At 31.7% G+C, this 22,360-nt stretch overlaps 1 protein-coding gene across 1 annotated transcript; it reads left to right on the top strand.

The window, feature by feature from the left end:
- Positions 1-15,904: 15,904 nt before the first annotated feature.
- Positions 15,905-21,984, top strand: Phum_PHUM065520 (uncharacterized protein; the record flags this gene model as incomplete). The annotated part of the gene is made up of 13 exons (XM_002423480.1): positions 15,905-15,920; positions 16,022-18,229; positions 18,890-19,108; positions 19,212-19,419; positions 19,505-19,752; positions 19,844-19,971; positions 20,054-20,327; positions 20,404-20,620; positions 20,697-20,822; positions 20,901-21,090; positions 21,192-21,369; positions 21,454-21,602; positions 21,862-21,984. 13 exons carry the CDS (start codon positions 15,905-15,907, stop codon positions 21,982-21,984), a joined length of 4,284 nt encoding a protein of 1,427 aa, XP_002423525.1.
- Between the last annotated feature and the right edge of the window lie 376 nt (positions 21,985-22,360).

The raw sequence follows: 22,360 nt of genomic DNA, 5'->3' as shown, positions 1-22,360 counted from the left end.
AAAAAAAAAAACAGTTAAACATAAATAAAATCTCACACTGCGAAAAAGAAAAAGTTCAGAGGTCACTAACACCTAACATTCACATGAACGAACGTGACATTCTTATGAAAAATTAACTTTTATATTGCAATTGTTAATTAAACCACCTCCGAAGTGCACACGTATTAACTACATTTAATGCCAACTTAAATTAATAATAAAATATATACGTACATATATGTACATAGGTACATATCCAGGAAAAAAGTAAAAAAATCGATATATCAATACCTGATTACACATTTTCTTTACGTACTTGGTGGAAAAAAATTAAATTTAATAAAATAAAATTAGCCATTCTCATTAACCTTAACGCACACTTACAGGATTATTATTATTATTATTATTATTCTCTCTCTCCTTCTCCCTTCCTCCCCCCTCAGTCACTTTTATTACAATTTACGACTTTCCCGTTGAGGTTGAATTTTTTTCTTTTTTTTTTTTTTTTAATTTTTCCCCAAATCCGCTTTATTTAAATAATAATAATAAAATTAATAAACGATCGTTCAGTCATTCATTCATTCAATCAATTCCGGTCGGATTATCACAAATCCCATCGATGAATTTTCTTTCTCTCTCTCTTTCCAGACATTTGAATATTTGATTTTTGCAATTTAACACTAGTTTTAGTCGTTTTGCTCAACACGAGACGAGAAATGGTCACCCATCATTTCCACGTGTCTACTTTTTTCTTTCAGACGAAAATTTCCTTCCCGACTGTTCATCGCCATTACGAAAAACGTGGACGGTAACTAAAGAAATCGTGCGGCTCAGCATTAATTATAATAATAATAATAAAATTATTAATAATCGATTTATTTTATTTATTATTAATTTGCTTTTTTGTAATTCGAAACCTCCTTTTTTTTCTGTTTTTTTAATTTGAATCGAACCTCTACAATATTTATGATGATGATATTGTAAAAAAAAAAAAAAACAAAACATCAGCAAAATTTTCTATGGAAAAGAATCAGAATCCTCGTTCGCGGAATTTTATGAGAGGAGAATGAAAAGAGAGAGAGAGAGAAGTAAAAACGATTTTATTTATGGCTACACTAATACCACGACAAAAAAAATCACGATGATGACAATAATCGTAACATAAATTTATTTGTTTAAGAATTTTTCCTTTTTTTTTTCATTTTTTTTCCTTCATCCATTTTGTCAAGCCGACAATCAAAAAATTTCTTTAAAAAAAAAGACATTTAAATAATGGCTAACGGACCTTTTTTTTCTTCTACCTGAAAACCTCCCAAAAAAAAAAAAATAAATAAATCGTTCAATCAACCGAAAAATAAAAATTTTTTTAAAGAAAAATTTTGTCGTTCCGGGAAATGTTGTGTGAGTGCGCGCGTGTCGTCATCATACGACGACATCTTTAAAAAATGTAGTCCGTACGATTTTTTTTCCCGAACGTGATAACCACAAAAAAAAAAAAAAAAAACCTGAACAATAAATTTTTTTTTAAGGTACAACAAGATGGCATTTATTATTATTATTTTTTTTTTTTGGTTCCTGAGTTTGTTTCGTGAAAAACGTTTAAAATTTTAAATAATTAAATAAAACAATGAAAAAATTTTTTCTTTTTTAAATTTCGAACCGATACTCGTGCGACAATTTTGGTAAAACACGCACGCACACACGCACACGCACAAAATTTAATTAATTTTATATATATATATTTTCGTTTGAAAAAAAAATCTCAAACGGGTTTTTAGGTTTCCTGAAGGTGACATTCGAATTTTTTTTTTTAAACCCAGACATTTCTTTACGTAAAAAAATTCTTCCTTATCTTTTTAGGAAAATCTCATCCTAAACTTTTTTTTTTTTTTTTTTTTAATAAACAAACAAAACAAACAAAAAAAATTTCTTATTTTTTCACCCATCCTTTTCCTTATTTCAGGTATTGTTTTCTTTTAGGTCTCTCTCTCTCTCTCTTTCTCGAAACTTCCATACTTTCCTTCTCCTGCTGCAAATGTCAAAATTCTTTTTTTTTTTACTTGCTTCCCAAGTACATACAAAACCCGCGTACACGTGAAATATGACAAAATTTTAAATTTTCCACTTATTATCATTATTATTATTATGAATGAATTACGTCATTAATAAATAAATAAATAATTTACGTTGCGACAAACATAAAAAAAAATTTTTTTTAACATTTCAAGACCCCATAAAAAAAAGAAAAAACGTTCGTGCGCGTCCATGTGATTTCATTTCATCCCTTGTTCCCACACTCGTTTCGAGGGTTAACGTCAAGAAATAATAATAATAATAATAATAATGATAAATACTCAAACTTCACATTTCAAATTACATTACATAAAAATCATCATTATTATTATTATTTTTTTGTACAATAAATACGTTCTCATCTTTAACGATTTAATTAATTAGGAAAAAAATAAAATTTCTTTTGTTTCCTAAACACGAGGGGAGGAAGGGAGTGAGGGAGGGGAAGGGTTGGAAACAATTAATAATGATAATAATAATACGTTTTCGTGCGTATTCTTTACATAAGTTAAAAAAAATAATAATAATAAGGATGTTTAAAACGAACGAGGAACAAGCACGCGATAATCATATCAATAAATAAATTCATTTCGATTAATCGATTTATTCGATTCGATTCCAAAACGATATCGACAATCGTATTAACAATAATAATAATAATAATAATAATAATAATAATAATAATAATAAATAATTTTTGTGTTTGTTGGTGAAATGGCAACAAAATATGTAACATTTAGAGACACGTAACGAAAACTTTTCTGGCATGCAAAGAAAAAACATAAAAAATGCAACAGGAAACATTTTCGAATTCGATGAGGGTTTGTTTGTTTGTTTGTTGGGTAGTAACGACTTAGGACAACAAGCTATAAGGTATTATTATAATCAGGTAATTAATATTGAAAATAATCATGTCTGTCCGTCTGCCTGCCTGACTAAACTAAAAAATTGAGGAAATAATATATAATTTAACCAAATTATGTTAGTAGTTTTTTTACTGACACCGGAACTGATGTCATTTAACAACGCATTAAACTATGAATAGGTTAATTAACTTTTTAATGTTATTTTAATGTAAAAATTAAAACTAACCTTTCTTAACTGGCAATCAATTATTCTTGAAACCCCTACAAAAACCAAAAATTTAAAATTTGAACGCTGCCAGGTGAACAACAACAACAAAAACATGATTTAATTTGATTACATTATTGACCACTTTCTTTTCTTTTCTTTTGTAAAGTCAACATTTTGAAAAAAAAAACTATTTTCTCTACTATCACAATATATACTCCATGTATGTTATCAATCAATCAACAATTCAATAATCAATAAATTAATTGATTGATTGATTTACTGCCACAAATTGCTATATGTTCATCTTGACCACATCACAACTCACAAAACAAATGATTTGGAAGCAAATTAGAAACACTAAACAATTACTAAAGTAAATAAATGATTAAAAAGTAAAATTTTGTGTCCTTTTTTTAAACATATCAACAATGTTAATTAAAAAACAGGGAAAGGAAAGACAGGAATTGAACTGGTAACAATATTAAAAACCATAAACACTTCCTGTGTCAACTGTCAAAAATTATACTTCCCAACAAACACACACACACACACACTCATACCATCCTACCATCATCAAAATGTCTTGTTTTTGTTTCATCATGTCTAACAAACATTATAAGAATTGTTTAAACAAAGTTCAAAAACAACAAAAAGGATTGTTTGGAGAAAGAATAACAAAAATTGTAATGTAGCTTTGTGGAAAGAAGTAAAAAAAGAAAGAGAGAAAACCAAACAAGAACAACACCAACAACACTCACAAATCTTCATCATTATTTCATGCCAAAGTAATAAAAAATGATAATAATAATAATAATAATAATAAATTCTTTACAAGTAAAGAGAAAACCCTTAAAAATGAAAACAATTTTTTTCCCCCTTTTCCTTTGGATTTCAACAATCAGGTATCAAACACACCAATAGAAATATTTACACAAAGGTCGAACCTTATTCGTTATAAAGATTTAAGGGTTGATTTATGCCCGGTATTTATTTTTAAAAAAATTTTTAAATATAACAAAACTTACCAAAATGAATTCCACACCATTAAAACAAATGACATCACACATACACACATGCCAAACTTACACTTTTTATTATCATCATTATTATCCGCCTGCACGAATTCACTCATCGATTATTAAAAGCATTCAAATAATAATAATTATTAAAGTATAAAATTAAATAATAATTATATCGATCGCCAAATAAATAAAAAAAAAAAAAAATAAACGAAACACAAACTTGAACGTTTTGTACACAATGACATAAAATGGCGTAATCGACACCACATTGGAATTTCGTAACCCCTGACGTGACGACGACGTTTTAAAAAACTATTTATTTCTTTTGTTACAATTATTATTATTATTCTAATAATTACTATTATTATTATTATTATTAAACCTTAAATTTTCGGACAATGGAAAACAAACAAAATAAATGCTCGATAATTAAAAAAAAAAAAAAAATTGAAAATTGACGTTAATTAGAAGATGCATGAACGCGTGCCGGATGTGACAAAAACGTCATCATCATCATCATCATAGTCATCATCCCTTAAGTGCATTCAGACATTCAAATGAGTTAAAAAAAGAAAGAAAAACTCACCCTTTTCGTTTGTTAATTACGTTCCTTAATTTAATTTTATCCTCCTCCTATTTCTCTTCTGATAATTAACCTTTATTATTATTATTATTATTTAAGAAGATTTCCTTTCCAAAAAAGGGGGATACGCGTTTGTATGCAACAATTCCAACGTTTTTTCTAGAATTTTCCAACGTTTTGCCTTTGCGGTCAGTCAATCAGTCGGTCACGCGTATGAATTCATTGGAAAAAAATTAATAATAATGATAATAATAAAAGGAAAACGATCGTTTTAGAAAAAAAAAAAATTAATACAATTTCACTTTTTTTCCTTCTTCCTCTGGTTGTTGGATTTTCAAAAAATGTCGTCTACATTTTTCCTTTGTCAAAATTTTATTTTTTTTTTTAATCTACCGCTTATTACGTCACAGTTAACGTTAGTTAAAATCCATACGATTCGATTTTGTTTAAAAAAAAAAAAAAAAAAAAAAAAAAAAAAAAAAAAAACGATAAACGAAAATTATTTAATGACGACTTAAATAATAATAATAATAATAATTACGGGTATATATTTATATGTATGTAAAAAAAAATATAGAATCGAAACGCGATTATTTTAAATATTAATTTTAAATTTTTTTCACACACACGCACTCACGCTAACAACAAACAACAATAACAACAGTCTCTTATTCTCGAATCAGCTGATTTGTTAACAAAATGGGTTTCTCACTATATCGCTTCGAACAGTGGAAACCGACTCACTGCGTTAACCACCATATTTACTACGAATGCGCATGCGCGTTCACAAACTCACACACAACACAAGCCATAATGGTATGTGTTGTGTGTTAGTGGAAAAACGGCGTATCTGATTAAATCCTCTCACTCGCTCTCTATGCAAATACTAAATATACTTTTGAATTTGTTTTTTCCAAAAAGAAAAATATTTTCCGAAATGTAAAATAAATTATGCGTTTTACGCACGCACTTACGCACAGAAAAAAGGGTTAAGTATGAGTCCTTGTGACATGCGTTTTTCCAATACAAATCAAAAAGAACGAAAGGAAAACTGCAAGATAAAATTTTTGCAAATGTTTTTCCTCCACGTTCCTTTGACGATAAACCTAACTTATAATATCTGTGGGGGTTTCAACGACAACAAACAAACATTTCTACTCCCCCTCCGCCCCACGTGACTTTATACATCAAACACAAAGGGATAACTTTAAGGTTTTACCTTTTGGTGACAGCAGAAACAAAACATAACGGTTTTTTTTACCGATTTTTTTTTTACTGTCGTAAATTTATTTTTCCGACCCTTTTATTTTCTTTTTCTTCTCGAAAGTTGTCAGAATAGGTATTAGTAGGTATTTCGAGTTAAAAAAAAAAAAAAGAAGAAAGTTTTTCTTTTCGATACGAACAAAATTCGGAAGAGAAAATGACGTTTGCACCACAAATCTCAACACTTTTCTTTTCTGTAAGAAATTTTTCATCTATGTAAATAAGAAAAATGTCTTCTGCCACGAATCGCAAACGTTGAATTTCACATCTTCACCAAAATACGTGGAATCATCTAGAATTTTCTCACCTCCGATTGAGTATCTAACGAATTAAAATGACGCGAAGTCGAAGGTTTTTCCTCCCCACGAAAATAAAAACTTTTTTTCCCGATGTTATTATCATCATTATTTACTTGTACAAGTACTAAACGTCACGTTATCAATTAAATTTAAAACGAAAAATTTTAAAGTTTTTTATTTAAATTTCCATTCGTGACAAAAAAGTCTCGCGAGAGTGAAAATCTCCATCCTCCATCATGCGTCACAGGAGGTTTACACATTGCCCAAAAAAAATCATCGCCAAACGTTTTTCCTTTCAAAAAAAAAATTTTTCTCTTTTTGTTTAAATTTGTCTAACACGATAATACTTTTCCATTTTCCCGAAATTTCTACAAGATTTACGAAAAGCTCACAAAACGATAATAAAAAAAATTAACGGGATTTATCCGGTTCAGACAGAAGAATAAGGTGGTTGACTGACGTGACGTCATCATACTCCCAGGTAAATTCTCTTTTGTTTGATTCGAAAAAAAAAAAAATTAAAAATTTATTTTAATTTTATTGTGACGTTATCATTAAAAAATTTAAGGGTTGATGACCATTTTACATCCCACCCCCAGGTACATATGAAAACAACAACAACCCCAACATTTTAAGGGGCAATGAATCATAGCAAAAAAAAAAAAAATTTCAATGCGACAATCGCATGATTCCCTGTTCCTGTTCCTGTTGTATCCCGTATCATTACATTTTTCCATTGTCAAATATTTAATAAAACAAAACAAATTGAATTAAAAGTTTTTATTACATTTTCTTATCCGAGGACGTGACCTTACCGAAATAATAATAATAATAATAATAATAATAATGTTCATTTAGTCTTTAACACACAAACAATAATAATAATAATAATTAAAAGTCTTTTACTGTTGTCGTCGTCGTTCGTTGTTACCGATGAAAGTTTATAAAATTTCAAATTTTCCGGGGGGGTTTCCTCCCCATTTAAAATTTGTCACGATAAGTAAATATAATTAAAACGGTTTCCCGTTTGTCGTCTGCTACATGTCTCCATTTAATACTAAATAAATGGGTCTTATTCAAGATAACCCAGACCCTAAGTTTTGAATGAATGAGATTCCGAAAACGTTGGCTTCACATCTAAAACAAATTTTTTTTTTCTTTTTTTTTTTTTTTTTTTTTCACTCTCGACATAACTTCAAAGACGTGATAAACTATTTTTCTTACTTTTATTTTTGTGGGGAGACCTCCTCACTTTTATTTGTAGGACTAATAAAAAAAATTTTTTTTTTGGGATTTTCTTTCCTTCTTCGTCTTTTAAATTTTTTTGTACTTTAAAAAGATTTTCTATACGAAAAATTATTATTATTATTTTCTCGAAATCGATATATTTTTTATCGTCGTCGTCTTGTTGGTAGTAGTAGTATTAGTAGTACCAACCTGATTGTCACATACTTCCTCGATAAGAATTTTAATTCATTCATTCACCTTTTCTCTCCTTTTCCGAAACGTGTACGCCTTTGTTTGCTTTTAAAAAATTATGAATACGACAACAACAACCAACAAACAATCATTTTATTAAAATAACTAACAAATTCGTACAAATATCTTATTTTCTCTCTCTCTCTCTCTCTCTCTATCTGTTTGTCGAATCGAAATGGATACTACGTAGGGGGAAAAAAACAAAAAAATTTTATTTTATTTATGTTCATTTATTACGTAGGGTATTAATTTATTAATTAATTACGTTAATTAATCAAAAAGTAATTAGAGATTTAAATTTGGCAATTTGATTTATTTTAAACAAAAAATTGGTAGGGTCAAATTTATTTATTTTCATAATTACTGTTATTATTACTTTCAAACGCGTGGAATTGCCATATTTACGTATACGATGTTGTTGTCGTTGCAGCCAGGGTAAAGAAGTTTATTTGAATTTAAATTACTTACAATATTATTTGATAGATGTCACTGTCATTTGTTCACTTATTTATTTTTTTTCCCGCGAGAGGGGAGAGCGATGAAGAAAATGAAAGAAATGTCGATAAAACAGTTGATCAAAAAAAAAAATACCCATCATTACCGACGTTAATTTATTTCGAATTTAATTTTTTTAATGGCGTTTGTTAAAAAAAAAATTTAATTAATAATAATGATGATAAATTGCCTCCCCCCCCAAAAAAAAAAAAAAAAAAAAATTTATTTCGATTACGTGAAAAGAAAAAAAAAACAGTTCGGGAACGGATATGGGAAAATTTTCGAGTTCGAAAGAAAAGAAAAGAAAAAGTAGAGCAAGCATACAAAGCCGCCATTACAAGAGAGGTCACTGCTATCGTTGACTTTTTTTTTTTTTTTAAGAAGAACTCGTTTTAATTTTTTTTTTTTTTTCACAATGAAAAACGCCCAACCTAAGAAACCTAAGAAACCAACCAACCAAACAACCAAAGTTACCGTTCTTCCTCTACTTCCACATAAGTAAAAGAGTAAATTCCGTGTCAAGTCTTCGCGTTGTGTCAGTCGATGTGCGCACTGGTACCAAGTGAAATGTACAAAAAGTGATTTTTCTTTTTTATTATTTTTTTGTTACCTTTAATTTAAAATATTTAAATTAAAGACAAACGATTGTTGTTGTTATTTTACAAGTGACGACATTTTGAAAAAAATTTTCTTTTCGCGTGTGTGCGTGTGCGTGTGCGTACCTTTTGATAAAATGAAAACTTTTTTTTTTTTTTTAAAGTTCGGTGAAAGTTTTACCGTTACAAAGTGATGATGATGATGATGATTCAAGTTCGTAACAATTCAATATGACTCCCAAGGATAATAATAATAATATTTAAATTATAATTTATTATTATTATTATTATTATTATTATTAAAAATCCGGTGATTTGATTTCTTCTGCTGCGATCTCGAAATTTTTTTTTTTTTTTTGGCTTTTGCCAATCGCGAAAAACGAAAAAAACGATGCCGAATAAAAAAAATTTATCAATTTGTCAAAATTTTAATAGAATCAATCGGTGATTTAATTTTATTAATTTCAAACCGGAAATACATAAAAGAATAAATTTGAAAAAATTTTTACCGCGAAAATGATAAACTTTAAAATTTTTTTAACAAACAACAACCGGTGGAACTTTTTTAAAAATTTTTCATCGCACATTATGAAAACTTTTATAATTTTTAGTCTTTTAATTTTTTCATCATTTTCAAAAGGTTTGTATCGCTTTTTTTTATTATTGATTCAATGAATGAATGAATGATTTCATTCATTCATTGAACAGTCGTTCGAAATTTCTTTTTTTACCCTCTCGGAAAATTAAAAAAAAAAAAAAAATTCTATTCGAAAGGCTGACGTCGAAATTATCCGGGCGTTTAATTCGGTCACACTCGAAAACTTTAACAATAAATTAGCAGACGACAAAATAAAATTGCGACATGGTGATGATGATGACGTCGAGATATTTTCGACAATCCCGAAAAAAAAAATTATCGAAAAAAAAGGCAGAAGAAAAGCAAAAAAAAAAGGAAAGAAAAAAAACTAACGTCACGGACGGCAAAAAAACCATAAAATTTTGTTGCGGTTGTTTGTTGTTGTTGTTGTTGTTGGTTGTTATTGCCCTTAAGGCAACCTAAAAAACCTGGTTTTCACGTTTATTAACATCTTGCAATAACTGTACATAATTTTTTTTTTTTTTTTGAAAATATTTTTACGATATTAAATTAGTTATTAATATTGCAAAACAAGAAAGATAAAAAAAAACGTGTAAATAGACTCGGAAATTACACGTTTAATAATTTATTAAACAATCGTCGATATAACAGTAGTTGTAACAAACAAACAAACAAACAAAAAGTATGAAAAAAGTAAGAAAGAAAAAAAAATTCTGTCGTAAAAATACAAATTAATCCAAATTAATCATCGAATTTTTTTTTTCCTTTTTGTAAAATTGCGACAAAATTCGTAACAACAAAAAAAAGTAGTCGCCATATTTTTTTTTAAATTAATGTTTCTTCTATAATGTGAAAGGTAAAAAGAAAATTATATATTAGAAAGTGCAAAAAGAAAAAAAAAACTTTTCGCGTAGATACTCCTACGACCTCCTTTTTTCGTTTTGTCGACGGTTTACAAAAAATATTTATTACGTCACAAAAAAATTAAAACGAAAAAATTCGTTCGATTATTACGTAACGATTTTCCATCAAAATGGGTTTTCTCCTCCCCCCTTTCTCAAATTATTCAAAGAAAAAAAAGAAGAAGAAACGGAACTCCCCGAAATGAATCATTCACGAATTACGAAAAGAAATTTTCCCTACCCTCCCCTTCCCCCAAAAAAACAAAAACAGGAAGTCATTTTTTACGATCGACAACTCTTAAATAATTTAATAAAAAAAATAAAAATTTTTTTTGTAGCCATAGAGGAAATTTAAATCGAAACGAACGTCATAGAATAAGAAAACTTTTTCTCTTTTTTTGACACATATTAATCAATCAAACGGATGATAACATCATCATCATCATCATCATTATTTATTTGTTAAACGTCATCATCGGTATAATTAAATGACGTCATTTAATTAGTTACTAATTCGTTATTAATTATTATTATTATTTTATTTACGTCGTTTAATTTTTTGTCCGTTGACATTAAGTAAAAAAAAAAAAAAAAATCCCTAAAAAAATTTTTTTAACGTAACGGTTAACGGTTTTTTTTTATCGAACGTGGTTCCAGAAAATTTTTTTTGTCTTTTTTTTTTTTCGCCCCTCCTACGGTGAATACGACAAAAAATTTTCGTTTTGTTTATTCATTATTTTATTTCTAGAACAAAAACGTGTTGCTTTTGTATAGCGGGTGCGGGTGCGAGTGCGGAGAACCGTCGGGGAGGGGGGAGGGCAACAAAAAAAAAAATTCGACCGTGGTAATTTTAATTTTAATTTCAATTTTTTTTTGTAGTTTCATGAATTTTTACAGTTAATTTTTTTTTTTGTTCTGAACGCGCGTAATAAGTCGAAAGAAAATAAAAAATCATTTAACCCATTTTTCCTTACCTAACAAACACAAACACCAAAAAAAAAAAAAACAATCTAACGGTTTTCTTTTCCTTAATGCGATTCGAACAATTTTCCCGCCAAAAAAAAGAAAAAATTCCCGTTTAAAAATGTCGAATTGAAAATTTCATCTCATCACTTCCTTTTCTTCTTCTTTTAATTACTTTCCTTTCTTCTTCTGACCCCCCATTCTTTCCCCCTCCTCCTCCCCCTCCTCCTCCTCCTCCTCCTCCTCCCATTCCTTCCTCCCTCATCCTTTGCTCCCCTCATTAAAATTACATAAAAGTAATAAAATGACAAAATTATTTAATCCAATAATTTGATGTTTACACGTAAATTAAAATTAACGACCTTAAAAATGAATGAAAAAAAAATTTTTTTTCTTTTTAAGTTTTGTTATTTTGGTACCCCTGACAAAAAAAAAAAAAAAAAAATGTTTTCGACGTAATTAAACGCGCGCATAATCAATTTTTCGTTTTTTTTTTTTTTTTTTTTTTATTTCTCTCCCCTCCCCCGCTCATTTAATATTCAATCTTTTACTCGATTCTTTTGCCACGTTTGAACGATTTTTGACTAAATTACACGTCTCTAACCTCTTTTTCCTCTCAACCCTCCACCCTCCTCCTTCATCTTTTCTTACTGTTATTTTCAAGTCGAACTAATCATTCTCGTTCTTTCCTTTTTTTTTTTTTTCTCGTCGTACTTTTCGGTCATTTTTCCTTTTTTCAACTTCCTCCTCCATCTTCTTCTTTCGTTTGCCCCTCAGCCATTTCTCAATCTTATTTCTCACGAAGGTCAATCGTTTTTTTTTCCCTTAAACTTTCCCTATTTTCCTCCATCGAGATCTCTACGCGATTTGTTACGTGTGGATACCTGACGTTTCTTCTTTTTCTTTTTTTTCCCCCGACAGACGTAAACAAACATTTTCCGAATGAATGCGTCATCACCAAACAAAGATGATAATGATAACGATTTAATTAAAAACGACATTTTTCTTATTCTTATATTCAAAAAATTACAATCAATGTCAAAAACCTTAAAATTCGGTGCGTGTGCACTCATGCGAACAATCTTTATCATCATCATTTTAAGTAATTTTTTTATAGTTTCTTAAATTATCTGTGCACACACGCACACGCACATGCACACGCACTAACTCGTTCTAAACTACCTTCAATTAATATATTTCACCGCAAAAAAATATTAAAAAAATCCAAAAAAATGTAATAAAAATACCGAAAAAATTTTTTTTTGAAAATAACGGAAATCCCTTAAAAAAATATCGTGTAATTAATCAAACCGTTAAATTTAATACTCAAAAATTTAAAAAAAAAAAACCGGAAACAGTCATCAGAGAAATTTTGTAAAAAAATGTCAGTCAAATCCTAACGAAAACAATGGATGACAAATTTAAAAAAAAAATCATGTCGAAATTAATTCTCCTACTCCTCCTCTCTATCTCCCTACCAGCCTTCTCCCCTACCCCTCCTCCTTAACTCGATTTCATTCATTTACGAAAGTGCAATAATAATAATAATAATAGCAAAAACAACTAATCGTGACGAAAATTATGCGACCTAAGTAAAAAAAAAGAAAAATTTAAATTTTTTTACATTTAAATTCTTCCGTAAGCTAAACATTAAACGATTCATTCACGTCACTTCGAATCGATCTATTGCCACGATAATAAATTTCGATATTTAATTCATACGTTAATCCTTTTTTTAATCCGCAAATGACGAGAGATTTCGCCAACATCAAATTTTCCTGTTGCTGTCGTTTTTCTTTTTTTTTATTTATTTAATAATAATGATAATAATAAAAGTAAGGAGTAAAATCGGTGTCGGTGATAAGATGATAAGAAAATTTAAAAAAAATTTTTTTTTTTTTTCTAGTAGTTTCTAAGTAAAAGTTTTTGTTAAATGAAAACAACTACAAGGTCTATTTAATTTACTTACTATCCGCCACGTTAATTCAACCGTATCCATTTAATAATAATAATAATGATAATGATGATAATAATAATAATAACATTCGTTCGACATGTGTGTGTGTGTGTGTGTGTACGCGCGTTTCGAAATATTCCACGTATTAGAAAAAAAAAAACCTATTACGATTATTATCATCATCATTACAAAAGGAGGAGGAGGAAGGGGGGGAAACGAAACTTTCACTTAGAAATAAACGGCAAAAGGACAAATGAATGAAATAATAATAATAATAATAATAATAATAGCGATTAAAAATAATTCACGTGCGATTAGTAAATAAATAAAAACTTTACTGCGTAAGACTTTTTAAACAAAAAAGAAAAATTTTTCCATCCGGATGGGGGGAAAACCCATTCCCCCTCCCTTCCCCCCTTGTCACTCCTCTTTCTCTCTCTCGTGACACGTTCAACTTTCTCCATATTTAAACAACTCTTGTCCGAGAATGTTTGTGTGCGTGCATCCGGGATATGATTTCATTCCCGAACGATTCCAATTTATTCTTATCGATAATACGATATCAGGTTCTCACGTAATAATAATAATGATATTATTATTATTATTATTATTTCATTATTATTACGTGTCTTGTTTGACAAAAAAATCTAGAAATTTCAAAAAAAAAAAAAAAAAAAATACGTCAAATTTTTTTCTTTTCTTTCTTTTCTTTTTTCTTAAAGTTATCATTATTATTATAATATTAGCAAGGTCCGCACAAGGTCCGCAAGGTCTTCCAGTACAGGTGAAATGAACTTGAACGTGCCCTGGAGAAATTTGCTTTTTTGTTTCTTTCTCTCCCGGATATTTCCGATAATTTAAAGTACCGGTTCGGTTATTTTAATAATCATCATCGTTTTTTTAACGAAGTATCGACTCGAACCCAACCACGATCGTATTATTATTATTATTATTATTTTGCAATGTCGATGTGAAATTTTCTTGTATTGTTTAATTACGATGATGATGATAATGATAATTTTCACTTTTATATTCGTGATCCACGTTTATGAAGTTTCACGTTCGTTCACCATCCCAAACGAAAATTTCTTTCTCATCGAAGATTTCAATTTAATAGGGGTGGAGGGTAGGGTGGGATGGGGGGTGCGCATTTTTCGGAAAATTTTCCTCCTTTTTCGAAATTTAAAATTCGAGCGTTCGTGACTTTCTTTCGTTTTTTTCCTGATTTTCTGATTATGTCCGCCGATTGTAAAGTTCTAGAGCATCATCACCACCATCACCACCACCCTTTGCTCAAGTATTTACTCTTCGCAAACAAGGGTTGGTGATATTCCGCGTGACGTACCTTTTTCTCTTACTTATTCTCAACATTTTAGAGCCATCCACAGCTTTCGACGACGACGATAATGATGGGTTTCCTTTTACGGTACCTTTTTCCCGTTTACCACCACGACCGCGATTCCTCTCTCTCTCTCTCTTTTTTTCAAACGATTTTAATAAAAATGTCCTCTTCCTCCTCCTCCTTCTACTGCTGCCACTGTTCCTTTTACCAAAAAAAAAATTCCGTTAATTTTTCCTTTTTTTTTCTTTCTTCTCTTTCTTCATCTTATAATTAAGTAATTTTTTTTTTTTTTTTTGGTGTCGAGTATTTTCGCGGTGCGTACCTACGTGTGTCCGTGTCAGGTAAATTTTCCTTTTGAAAAAAAAAAATTCGGGTCAAACAAAACACGTAAGTAAGTAATAATCGGAGAAGAGAGAGAAAAAAAATTGCATTCCATCCAAATCGAGCAACGATTCAATCTCGGTGTAAATTAAATTTTAATAAAATTACCTCTCTCTCCCCCCCTCTCCCTCTCCCCCTCTCTCTCTCTCTCACATTCTTTTTTTATTTTTTTGACTATTATTAATTACTTTGCACACTTAAAAATGGAATCGAAATTAATTTTTAAAACATTTTTATTTCTCCCATTTTTTTAAAAGAAAATGTATTTCGTACATTAGTTAATTTCATTCGGTAACAACCACAACAACAACAACCAAAACAAAAACAAATTTCATTTGATTTAACGGTAACTAAAAAAAAAATTTAAAAAATTAAAAATGGCAACCTTCTGAACAATTAGGTCATAAACTTTCGTCATTAAGCAAGGCAAAAAAAATTCGATATAAAAAATAATTAAATAATAATAATAACATTTTCGAAGTGAAAAAGAAAAAAACAAACAAATATTTCGAAAAAGAAGAAGAAGAAGAAAAAGTGTCAGAAATAATAATAATAATAATAATTATAAAAAATTTAATACGAACCAAGAGAATCGTTATCGACTTTTTTTTTTTAAAACCAAAAATTATAGGTAAAAAAGAAAAGAAATAGTGGCGAACTTATTAAAATTAACATGGTTACGTCCTTGTTATTACTTTCAGGTTTTGCTAACGGTACCAACCATTCTTCGGATGGTATCTCCTGCCTGCATTCCTTATAACACGCAATAATATATACCCGATCGAAACAGGTTATGTTTTTCTAATGGCGTTTCCGTCAATTTTTACTTTTCGAATTTCAATTGTATCGTTTTTGACAACTTGTTTTTTTTTCCTTTTTTCCTTTTTTTCTTATTTGTATGAATTTGCCTTGTGGTTGGTTCGTCGATGGCAGGGAGGTTGTCGTGCATCAAAGCAAACATCGGATTTCCTTTTCAAAATTTTAATATATGTTTTTTTCCAATTTTTCTTTTCAGGTGATGAGGATTTAGAAAAAACTTTAATTACATCTAGTCATCAATTGGAAAAGAATAATAAATTCAACGATGTTAGAATTAAAATAAGCGAATCGATAAAAGAAACCAAAACTTTATCCATTCCGGATGTGAACAATTTCGAAAGAGAGAAAGTAAAAATGAAAAATTCCGAACCGATGATTTCGACAAAATTATCATCATTATTATCATCATTAGAAAATAGTTCCTACGTTGAAAAAAATCAAAATGAAATACCCGTGGAAACGAAATCGAATGAATTTCATTTTTCCCAAGTTCGACCGGAACCGGAAAACGTATCGAACGACGAGAAAACTACGACGAGATCAAAAGTTTTCAAAAAATCGGATGATTATTACGACGCCATCAAACCCACGAAAACCGTAAAGTTTGAAAATGTGAAAATATCTCCGACGGATATAAAAAATGATAAAAAAATGGCGGGGGAAGGGCGAGGGGTCTCGATGAAACAACGAGAATCGGGACCCCGAAAATCAAACGTCGAATCGACGAGTTATAAAAGAATCAAAAGAGGGTTCGGTAATTCTCTGAAAGAAAATTTAAACGACGAGGAAAAAGAAAACGTGACGAATAATCACAGGAACGAGAGAAAGAAAAAATTAGAAGGGAAAAACGCAGTCGGAAAAAATTACAATCATATAGCTGAAACTTTGGAAAAAATAGCCAAAGTGACCGTGGATGACGCTAACAAAGAACCAGCTAGTGAAACGGTGGTGGTGTCACCGGGTAATTTTAGAGAAAGCAGAGATGAAGAAAATCGCAAGGCGAGTCCCGACATTCAAGACATAATAACCGGAATAGTTAACATACTGAACGGTAAAACACCCAAACCGTCTGATGGACACAAAGTCAGACCCGTCCGACCCGCAGGCACGAGAATCAATAATCGAGGACCCCCGAGAATATCCGACGTTCCTCCACTCGATTTCGATGGACCCTATAGACCTCTTCCTCCTCCGAAAAGAATCCCTCCTCCTCCTCCTCCATTACACCCTCCCTATCCCTTTGACGTTCCTCCGTCGATGCCTAATATACCGTTGCCTCCGCAACCTCACAAACCCGGCATATTCAAACTTCCTTCTCATCCCTTTATCGAAGGAGTTCCGATACCGGAAAGAGTCGTGCCGAACGCTCCGACTAAAATACCACCTCCTTTGATCAATCTACCGTCCGACCAAGTGCATTTAGAGTACGACACGATTAGCATGAGCGAACCTTTTAATAAAAAGGATGTTCCGATAATAGAATTACAACCGGAAAATCCTTTAGCAACGACGGAAGCGACGACGTTCACTTTGAAAACGGAAACGAAACCACCCCTGAGGTTTGAATTCGATGATTCCACGAAAACTTTTAACATCACCATCACGACCCCGAGTTCGCCGAGTAGTAGTGGTAAACCGGAAACTTCGAAAATCAAATCCGGCACGCAAAAATTGGGTGGAATGTCGGCGAATAAAAATTCAAACAAGAGAATAAAACCGAACCTTACTCCGAATTCTCAAATTGATAAAAATCAAAATAAAACCCTTCCGGCATTGAAAGTCGATCGCGATAAAGTGAAAACAACCACGACCGAAAGTGTCACCGGCCTCCCTGACAAAATTATCATCATCACCGATGTGACACCGCAGAAAGAAAACAACGTGACAATAAATACAACGAATGATGATGATGACGCCACGTTAATAAAAAAAGAATCTGAGGATAATCAAACGATGACGGAAGGAATCAACGAAAGCGATGATTTTTTCAAACCGACATTAAACATATCGGCAATATTCAATACGGAACAACAACAACAACAACCGATTACGACAACAACAACAACTACAACAACAATGGCGACACCGGAAATTGAAAAAAATAATAAAACCCAAGAAATAATTATTTCCGAGCCTGCAAATAACGCCACTACCTACGACGTACCATCATCATCAACAACCATCGAATCGATTTCTCCGACCGAAATCGAAAGCAAATCAAACAAAACAGATTTTCTAGAACTTTCCATTCTTCACGACGAACCTTTGTTCGGCATAGGAGAAGCAACGCCCGTTTTGGAATCGTCATTTCCGGAACTGTCGCCTCAACAAACGGAACCCCAGTCTTCAGCCACGGCAACGACTGCGTTGCCTTCGATAAAACCCACGCAACCCATAATTACAGGTAACGTACACACCCACACCCGCACGCGCACACCGATATCATATTTTCTTTCAATCACTCTCTAACAAACAAATCAAAACGAAAGTTTATAAATAGGTTAATTATTTCCTGTCGTGGCAGACAAAAGTTTTCCCACAGGTGTAAAAACCTTGACTTGTACAAACGTGCGGGTACCACCACCACGACCATCACCATCTCACCACTCGTGCCCCGCTTTCAGATGATAATAATAATAATAATAAAAACGTGAAAGTCAATCAAATTCTAACAGTTATAATTCTATTGACACTCTTAATCCGATTTCCATAATTTAAAAAAAAATTATCATTTTTTTCGAACCTACCTACCTACCCACCCATCGTCCGCCATCTTTTTTTTTTTTCTTAATTAAACACGCGTGAGCGATAGAGTAAATGCTCCAATTGCTTAATTACAAAAATAAAAAATTTTTTTTTTTATACGGTGCGATATTCATTAATTAAAAAAGTAATAAAATAATTTCCAGGATTAACAACAAAAAAAACGCAACAAACGCATCGAAAAAAAAAAAAAGAAATTTCTTTTTATTATTTTTTCATTAGCGAAATTATTAATTAATTAATGGGGGGCAATTACATTCACGCGTGAAATCGTTTTTAATTTTGTTTGTTTGTTTGTTAGAATCGTCGAATTCTTTCAAAGTTCGTCCGGGTATCGTTTTGGATGACCCGGAATACAAACCGGGTGCGCACAAGAAAAGACCTTTGATTAATACGAGACCCATCGTTACGGCTCCACCACCTAACAGCTACTACGGTGAAATTTTTGACGTCACCGTTCACGCAATACAAGGACCGGGAGATGAATCGTCCAAACCTGGAAAACCTTACATCGTACCAGGTGAGAAAAACACGCGCGACAAACAAAATTTTCCTCTTTTTTTTTCTTTTTTGTCACGAAATGATTTTAATAAAAAAAAAAAAAACTTTTCATGGAATTCCAGTCAACGTCGATGGAATCCAACTACAAAATTCGCAAGTTTTTCAAGGTGACGTTTCCGTCATAACGAAACCGGAAGAAGGACAAAATTTTGTTTCAATCGATGGAAAACGTACTTATATAAATTTATTCGGTGAAGCATCACCGACTAGTAAAATAAATCCGACGCCGACGCCGACGTCGACGTCACAAATCTCGATCATCGGAACTGGGTAATTGTTTATCCCGTTTTGTTTTCTAGAAATTTCACCGGAAACAACGACGAAAATAAATAAAAATTTCTTACTTACCTTGCAGGTACGCTATTCCACATAACGAACATTCGTTACATCAGTCGCCCTCTGGTACCAGACCGGCTACATCTCCTCCGCGTAGACAGTATAAGAGACCGAGTCATCCACCTGTAAGAATAGATACTTGCATTGTCGGCGATGCTTCCACGTGCGATTCTTCACAAAACGAAATGTGTAGGACGGAGGATGGCGTGTCATCGTGTCACTGCAGACCTGGATACAACAGAAAAAAACATAGAGATTCTTGTAGGCGTAAGTTTTTTTTAACAACAACCGTTTTTTTAACGTTTCGAATCGTAATAACGACCGACATATTTATTAATAATAATAATAATACTTTCAGGTGTCGTTTCAATGTTGACATCCATACGTATCGACAGGATTTACGATAAGAAAATAAAATGGCAAGACAATTTAAAAGATCCCGATTCGGAGGATTATCAGGAATTGTCATACGAAGCTAGTCAAGCAGTAAGTCATCGGGACTTTCCCGAAATCCCCAAATCCGCTTTTTTTAACGGTAAAAAACCGAAATTTTTTTTCGTTTTCCCAGATCGAATCCGCCATGTCGATGACACCGTTTAGCGACGATTACATAAATTCACGGATCAATTCTATTTACACGGCAAAAAATTTTGAAACGAATCAACCCGCCGTTTACGTTAATTTAACGATACAATTGGAAGAAAATTTAGATACGGTGAGACCGGCCGTAAAACAAGACATACAAAGACATCTTTTAAGAGTCATACAGAGGAGGAACAATAATGTTGGTAATAGTGCGGTTTGGGTCGATGCACCACCCGGTAGCATATTGGCTTTACAAGGTAACATATTTTAAGCACTGCAAAATTCTTCGCCAATGAGTTTGGATAAGAATTTTTTCTTTTTATTGTTTTAAAGATGTCGACGAATGCAGTTCGGCAGAATTGCACGATTGCCACGAACGTGCAACGTGTTTAAACGTATTCGGTAGCTTTAAGTGTCAATGTCCGAACGGTTTGAGAGATCCTTGGATCGGTAACGTTCATCGGGAAGGTAGATTTTGCGAAATGTGTCCTTCCGATTATTGCAATAGCAGAGGAGAATGTAAATTCGAACACGGACAACAAGTTTGCTAGTGAGTGTACTGTTGTTGTGGTTGTTGTTGTTCTCTTAATCTCGTACACCTTTTACGAATTTTTGTCTTGTTTTAGTTGTTCCGGTAGTTTTTACGGTTCTCAATGTGAAATAGATGGTGAAGTATTAGGAGTTGCCATCGGTGCTTCCGTCGCAGCTGCTATCATAATCATACTAACACTCGTTTGCTTGTGCATGTGGAGGTAAGATTCAAATTTTAAATTCGTATATAATACGTGATGAAAAAGAAATTTTTATTAATTTTTCTATCAATAACGCAGTCGAAGGTGGTCGAGAGAACAAAAATCCGCTATCGGTGCCGGAATGGGAAGTCCGGTATTCGGTTATATGGCCACGGGTCCAGCAGTGAAGACTCCATCGGTGGGTGCACCCCCCTATCAAGTCACCATCGAAGATCGTATTAGGTGGGCTCAAATAGCTGACGTGATGGCAAAATCCAATCATTACGCGGTAAGTAAATTTTCATCAAAGTTCCCGAAGATGTCACCTAAAAGATGTCGCGTTTTTAAATGCACAAATTTGATTTTTTTTTTTTTTTTTCAACGCAGCAGCCGGATCCTGTAAATAAAACGACGACGACGAGGCCAACCTTTGGCGGTTATCCAACGTTACCATCACACACGATGAGCATATCACATGCCGGAACCTTGCCTTTGCCAGCAATAGCACCACCCGTACCTTTGCCAAGATTGACATTAACTAATAAACCAGTCATGGGAACGTACGGAGGTAACAAGTTTTCCCCTCTTTCCGCCATCATCGATAACCTTTCCAACAACAGCTAACACAACTTTTTTTCTTCAATTATACCAGCTCACAGTCAGATAGGAACCGTTCATCAAACCAATCACGGCATGAGATCATCTTTGGAAACAACGAGTTCCAGCGAAGAAGAAGATCGTGCTGATCTTTTGGGAAGAAATTTTAACGCTCCAAGACCTAAAAGTAGGACGTCGATAGCCGTACGTATTATCATCATCATCATCATCATCATCGACGAAATTCCAAGCGCGCGCATTCCTTTTTCAAAAAAAAAAAAAAAAATTTTTACACCGCGGTTTGACTGACCTCGTGACCTTTGAATTCATCAAGATTCTTATCGTCATTACATTCAAACACTTTCAACCTTTGAAAATTTTTCTTTTTTTTTTTTTGTCATAAAATGACGTGGACGCAGAATGGCGTACGAATTCAAATCAATCTTTTTTTCTTTTTTTCCAGAATCAAAGTGGAATTTATTACGACGTGGATTACGACAGGTCGGATGCATACACCAAACAAAACACGATACCAATGAACACTTACGCTCTCAATTCTCAACCCAGACTGCCTTATTTCCGATGAGAAAATCATTTCGTCACTTCCGGTTGATTTGAATGATTTTAACGGTCGTATTCGAAACGTCATCGATCGATCGATCATTATATAAAACAATAATGATAATAACGATCCGTTTTCGAATTCAAACGGAAAACAAATCAAAAATAATAATAATGATTATAAATGTGATTTTAAACTTAAATTATACAAAAAAAAAAAAAAATAATAATAATAATAATTTTTTTTTTTGTAAACTTTTCATCTACTGCAATTATTTATTTATCGATTTATTGATTTTTCCCACGATCGTTAACGAACGAAATTGTTTATTAATCCATTTTTTTTTTGTAAATTATCATTTTGTATTATATAAATATATTATTATTAAATAAATAAATAA

Source organism: Pediculus humanus, genomic scaffold, assembly GCF_000006295.1.
Source record: "Pediculus humanus corporis 1103172107413 genomic scaffold, whole genome shotgun sequence".
Taxonomy (NCBI): Eukaryota; Metazoa; Arthropoda; class Insecta; order Psocodea; family Pediculidae; genus Pediculus; species Pediculus humanus.
Note: the sequence above shows the minus strand (reverse complement) of the source record. Positions and strands in the feature narration are given on the sequence as shown.